A 6,248-nucleotide genomic window follows, 5' to 3' on the forward strand; every position below is an offset into this window, starting at 1 on the left:
TGGATGGATGGATGAATGGATGGATGGGTGGGTGGGTGGATGGATGGATGATGGATGGATGGATGGATGGGTGGATGGATGGATGGATGAATGGATGAATGGATGGATGGGTGGATGGGTGGATGGATGGATGGATGGATGGGTGGATGGATGGGTGGGTGGATGGATGGATGGATGAATGGATGGATGGATGGGTGGATGGGTGGATGGATTGGATGGATGGATGAATGGATGGATGGATGGATGGGTGGATGGATGGGTGGGTGGGTGGATGGATGGATGGATGGGTGCGTGGATGGATTGATGGATGGATGGGTAGATAGGTGGATGTGTGGATGGATGGATGGATGAATGGATAGATGGGTGGATGGATGGATGGATGGATGGGTGGGTGGATGGATGGGTGGTGGATGGATGGGTGGATGGGTGGTTGGGTGGGTGGATGGATGGATGGGTAGATGGATGGATGGATGGACAGGTGGGTGGATGGATGGATGGATGGATGAGTGGATGATGAGGGATAAATGGAAGGGTAGGTGGATCAGTGTGTGATAGATCATCTACGCTTCCCTCCAGCCTGAGGGCAGAGGTCTCCAGGATCTGGTCTTCTGCTGGGCCCCAGGAGGGAGGCCCGTGAGAGTCCCCTGGGCTCGCAGGTGACAGATGCCTCGACTTGAAAAGCAGGCACTGCTCCTGCTTCCAAGTGTACCCACTTGGGACAGCTCCTCCTTCGGGCACCCTGGAGCATGCGGAAGGCCGTTTTCCACTTGTGCAGAGACTGTCATTCTGCTCTCCGCCTGTGTCTCTTCCCGCCAGCATGTCCTGAGGTGGCGGGATTCCACGAAGGCCAGGAAGGAGATTCCAGATGCCAAGAAACCTCTGTCAGACGCCCGGTGGCCCCAGAGCGCATCCCACCGCACCCTGATCGTCCCAGGGCACCGGCTCCTCCATCTCCTGTGGCCTTCCGCCTCCTCGACATGGCTGCGGAAGGTCCTAGAGAGGACGTGGTGTTCCCGTGTTCTGGAAAAGGACCTGGTCCCCAGCCCTCCCCCCATCCACGCTGTTCCCCGCCCCGAGGCTGCAGGACACCTCCCTCCGGCTCCAGGTCCCTCTGTCACTGTCACCCGTCTGTCTGTCTGTCCATCCGTCTGGAGCTGCAGGTGCCTGCTGGCACCGCTGGCTCTAGGCTCATCCCCGTGCCTCCCCTGGAATGTGTCCCACACCCGGCCCTCGGCCTCGGATCTCCGTCCTCCAGCTCCTGTCCCAGAGTCCCGGCCCTGGCTTGTCGCTTGGCCGCCCCGTCACCTCTGAGGTCCCCCGCTTCCCGTGGGCGCCTCTGAGCCCATCGCATACGGAAGAGGGAGTGTGACGTCACAGCTTTGCCTCCTTCTGGAACATTCCCAGGCCCCTTCACCTCGGGCGCCACAGCCCAGGGCCAGCCCAAGGGGCGCCAGCGACAGCCCCAGTGCCAGGGCAGGACGCGCCCAGAGCAGACGCCAAAGAAGCCGGTTCTGAGATCAGGTCACCCCGGACACGCAGACGTCACCTAAGGAAGACAGAGGGGACCCGAAGCAGGAGGGTCTCGGAGATCACTGGGGAAGGTAGAGCCCGGCAGTCTGGTGCCGCCGTCCCGCACTCCACACTCAAAGCCTTGCCATCCCGTCGCTGGGAGGCCGAGGCAGGAGGGTCGCTGTGAGTGTGAGACCAGCCTGGCCTAGAGAGTGAGCTTAAAGTCAGCCTGGACTGCACAGCGAGACCCCGTCTCAGAAACTGAAAAAGAAACCAGGACAGACAGACGGGCTGTTCTCGTGGGCCAGGACAGTCGGCCCTGGCCGTGGTGACCTCGCCATCTCCGGGGGGTGTTTAAGAAGAGGCGAGGTGGGGTTTGCAGACAGTGGTCCCTGCGGTCGTCAGCCCGGTGTCTGTTTTGATCAAACCCTCCGAGCCTGTTCTCCAGGCCCCAGCTTCCCGCCTCTGCAGCCGGGCCTCGCTGACAGCCGGCCACTCCGGACCTGGACACCAGAAGGACGAGTCTCGGGTCATCCCCACCGTGGGAGCAGCTGGTGGCACTGAGTGCCGGGGTGCAGGAGCTCCCACCCTGAGAAAGCAGGGTTTCCAAGTGGCTGGGATTGCGAACCCCGAGACAGGGCCACCAAGCAGTGTGGGGCACCGTGGGGTCCCCACGTGGCCTGAGGAGCCTGGATCCTGGGGAATCCGGTGGCTGCTGTGTGACGTTAGTTTCCCAAATGTCAAATACAGGACGGGCAGAGAGGAGGGGGTCTTGGCCTCTGGAGGCTGAGGCTGCCCCCAAAGACCCCACATCACCAAGCCTGCTCCCACTTCCAGTCACCCGGGATCCCCATGTCACCCACGGTGGTGACGGTGGCCCCGTCACATGTACTGGTGACTCGGAGGATCCCCGATTTCCGCTGACCATGACTGACCCATCCACGGACAGGAGGAGAGGTCCCCACCAGCCACAGGCCGTGGCCACCATGGCTTGTCCCCAGGCACGCTGTACCCCACGCACCTTGGACCCCGATGTCTGCAGGCCGACACTTCTGCCCCCACCCCAGCCCCGGACGCTCAGTGGAGCCACCTGTCCACTGCGGCAAGGGACAGGCCACGCGGGTCTTCCCGGATCACCAGCAGCCGCAGGCGTGGAGGTCCAGGCGGGCTGGTGCCCGGCCACCGTTCCCAGGTGGCCGCTGGGGTGCCATCCACAAGTGGGCATCACCGGAGATTTGGATCTGGGGATACTTGGGGGCAGAAGGTGGGGGCCCCAGCCGCCATTGTAAGGGGGCTGTGGTTTTCTGTCTTGAGGTGTGGGGTGTGGCTGTCGCCTCCCCTTGAGTGGCACCCTCCATACCCGCCCCACCCCACCCCACCCCAGCCAGTTCTTGGGTTTTTAATTAAACACAAAAATGATCACGATGGTGGCTGTCACCATGGGAAGGGGCCATCGCCACGGGCTCTGGCGGGTTTTGAGGGACATGAATAAATCCTAACCAGGAGGAAGACCTGGTCCTCTGTGAGTCTCCTTTTTGGTCCTGGGCGTGGATCCCAGGGCTTCCCACCATCGGCCCTTTTTAGGTCTTATTTTGACACAAGCTCTCACTTCTAGGGCACCCAGCCTGGGCTCCAACTGGAGACCCTCCTGCCTCAGCCTCCCGAGTAGCTGGGGTAACGGTGTGGTGTAGCCATGAGATCCCAGCACCGGGGATCTAGACAATCGCTGTTTCAGTGTGGTCTCTGAATCGTGATAAAATACACAAAACATAAAATTTACCATTCGAGACACTTCATATATGCACAGTGTCCAGCAGCCACCACCTCTCATGAGTTCCAGAACTTTCGGTCTCCCCAGAGGACGCCCCACCTGCCCCCCTGCAAAGTCACCCCTCCCCTCCCAGCAGCGGGGCACCCACCAAGTCCACTTCCGGTCCCTGGATTCGCCTGTCTTTGGTGTTTCCGGTCCGTGGGGCCCACGGCTTTGTGACATCATGGACAGTGTTTAAAGCCGGGGTGCTGGGTGCTTGCGTCCCTGCTGCAGCCTTGTGGGGACCCAGAGCCTCCAGGGCCTTCCTGCCGGGCCTCACCAAGATGCCTCTCTGTCCCTGAAGCTCCCCAAAACTGGGCCAGAAGCGGGGCCCAGGAGCTGGGCTTTCCTGTGTCTGATGAAACTCAGGTCACAGTCTCAGCCAACCTGCCCAGCTGCCAAGCAGGGAAACTGAGGCCAAGAAAGGTCCAGGGCAGAAGCCCAGCCAGGGTAGGAGAACACCTAGGAGAGACCACAGTGGTGGTTCCACCTGGGCAGTTCAGCAGTTCCAGACACTGTCGCCAGTCCATGAGAGGTTTTCTGTCTTCTCCAACTGGAAGATCTGAAGCAATTACGGAGCCACTGCAGCCATCTTGACCACTGAGAGTGCTGTCAGGGGGATGGGGTTCAGGGAGGCCCCCAGGGTAGGGACAGGTCAGGCCCCCAGGGTACAGTCAGGACAGGAGATGTCAGGCTTCTTTTAATGCAAAGGAGGAGGGGATAGGGAGGACTCAGAGCAGAGAAGGGCGCACAGCTGACCTGGCTTCCACAAATCTCCCTTGTCTACCATCTGCACAGAGCCCAGGCAGGGCAGGAGTAACCAGAAGGCTCGGACAGCCACACAGGAGCCCAGGTGAGCAGAGCTGGGGCCCTGGAGGCCCGGGGCCAGGGGGAGGGGATTTTAGTCCCATCTGTGATGAATGGCTCCACCCTGTGGCTTCAAACCTTAGAAATGTCCCTGGTGCAGCTCTGGAAGGCAGAATTCTATTTAACACCCACTATCAAACAAAACAACCTCAGACACAGGCTGACCAGGTGTGGCCCAGGCTGTGATCTCAGCACTCAGGAGGCTGAGGCAGGAGGATCTCACATCTAAGCCCAGTCTGGGCAACTGACTGACTCTCTGAGACCCTGTCTCGAAATAGAAAGAAAGAAAGAAAAGGTTGGGGGTGCAGCTCAGCACAAAGGCCCTGGGTTCCATCCCCAGCGCCACACAAACACACATCAACGCACAAACTATAGATTATATGACTTCATTTATGTTTCTTGAATTTTAAAAAGCAGGGAACCAGCCCAGTTTGGGCAGAAGAGACGTGACAGAGCAGAAGGGCCAGAGAGGCCAGGGGCACAGCTCAGTGACACAGTGCCTGCCTGGCCAGCACGAGGCCCTGAGTTCGAGTCCCAGTAGCAAAAAAAAGGGAGGGGTCAGAAACATGCCACATCCGGGGCTCTGCGGATGGGGAGGACCCGCGGGTGGGGCCGCAGGAGGGGACCCGGGTTCAAGGGAGCAGCCCTACGAGGCCGAGTCAGACACACTGTCACCGAGGGAAGAACGGTCACCTTTTGTGCCCGAGGGGTCAGCAGATGCTGTCTCAAACTGGGCGTGGTAGTGCATGTCCGTCATCCCAGCACTCTGGGAGGCTGAGGCAGGAGGACTGCAAGTTCGAGTCCAGCCTGGGCCGCTGAGGGATTTAGTAAGCTCTTTTCTCAAAATAAAAAATAAAAAAGGGCTGGGGATGTAACTGAGGGTGAAAGGCCTGAGTTTACTCCCCAGCCTGCAAAAAAGAGAGAAAAAAAAAAAAAAAAGACTGAGGTGAGGGTTAGTCAGTGTGCTGGGAATGTAACAAATGCTACCTTGATCAGTTTATCGAGAAGGGAAGGTTATCCTGGCTCAGGGTTGAGCAGGCCCAGCAGCTCCTCCCAGGCCACGCCCCCAGTGACCTCATTTATTTGCGTTAGGCCCCGCCTCTTAAAGGCCCCACCACCTCCCAATAGCACCCAGCTGCAGACCACACCTTCAAGACACAGGCCTCAGGAGCTGTTCCAAAGTCCCCAAACTATGGCAATGTGTCACCTCCCCTCTCACCACCCGGAGTGCAGCTCCCATTTCCACACGAGCTGCCGGCATCGTGTGGGTCCTGCTCTCGGCCTCCGCGGGTGATTCCTTGTGTCGGCCACAGCGGCGGATCACCCTGGATGGGAACTGCACCCTCCTCCCCACCCCCAGCGCAAAGCCCACCTTAGCCTTTTTATATTTTTGATTGCTACACTGGGCTTTGACCTCAGGGCCTTAGCACTGCGCTATAGCCTAGCCCTTGTCTTATTTTATATTATTTTGAGATGATCTCGTCAAGCCACTAAGTTACCAGAATTTGGAACCGTCCTGCCTCAGCCTCCCGCAGAGGGAGGAGGCGTGGGCAGGGCCCACACTCCCAGAGTGCTGAGATGCAGGCGTGCACCACCACGCCCAGCTCCATTTGAACACTTTAATACACAACCTTTTTTTTTTTCTCCTTTGCCAACAGTACGGGAATCAGCAGCTCCCAGGCCACCCCAGGGCTGACCCCAATTACACAGGCTGCACCGTAGGCTCCTGGGGTCCGCTAAGACTTTCCGGCCAGCCTGGGCCACTACAGCAAAGCCATCTTTGGGAAAAGGCAGTTGCCAGCAGCAGGGCCGGCCAGGGCTGATGTCCCTTTCCTTGGTGTGACCAGGATCAGTGCGAATGTCAGGCAGGGTCAGGCTGGGGACACACGGTGGCTGATATTTTTAGGAGAGGAAAGTGCGTGGCTAAGGGTCCGGTTTCTCTGGCCAGGAGCTGGGAGGAGGAAGAGGGGGAGGAGGGGAGGGGAGGGCGATGGAGAGGAAGGGGAGAGGGAGGAGGGGAGGGGAGGAGGGGAGGGGAGGAGGGGAGGGGAGGAGGAGAGGG

General features: G+C 59.4%; 1 protein-coding gene across 2 annotated transcripts in view; it reads left to right on the top strand.

Annotated features, from left to right (window-relative positions):
* Positions 1 to 3,018, top strand: part of Atcay (ATCAY kinesin light chain interacting caytaxin) — a 19,797-nt gene extending 16,779 nt beyond the window's left edge. The window contains exon 13 of one of the 2 annotated variants that reach the window (XM_063228911.1): positions 577 to 765. In XM_063228911.1, coding sequence (XP_063084981.1) covers positions 577 to 637 — 61 coding nt within the window. In that variant the 3' untranslated portion in view covers positions 638 to 765. Of the gene's footprint in view, positions 1 to 576; positions 766 to 816 lie in introns of those variants that run through there. The other variant, XM_063228912.1, reaches the window with a different exon arrangement.
* The last annotated feature ends 3,230 nt before the right edge of the window (positions 3,019 to 6,248 follow it).

The sequence above is a fragment of the Cavia porcellus genome, unplaced genomic scaffold, assembly GCF_034190915.1.
Source record: "Cavia porcellus strain 051 isolate PalLab524CR breed Dunkin Hartley unplaced genomic scaffold, mCavPor4.1 scaffold_17, whole genome shotgun sequence".
NCBI lineage: Eukaryota > Metazoa > Chordata > Mammalia > Rodentia > Caviidae > Cavia > Cavia porcellus.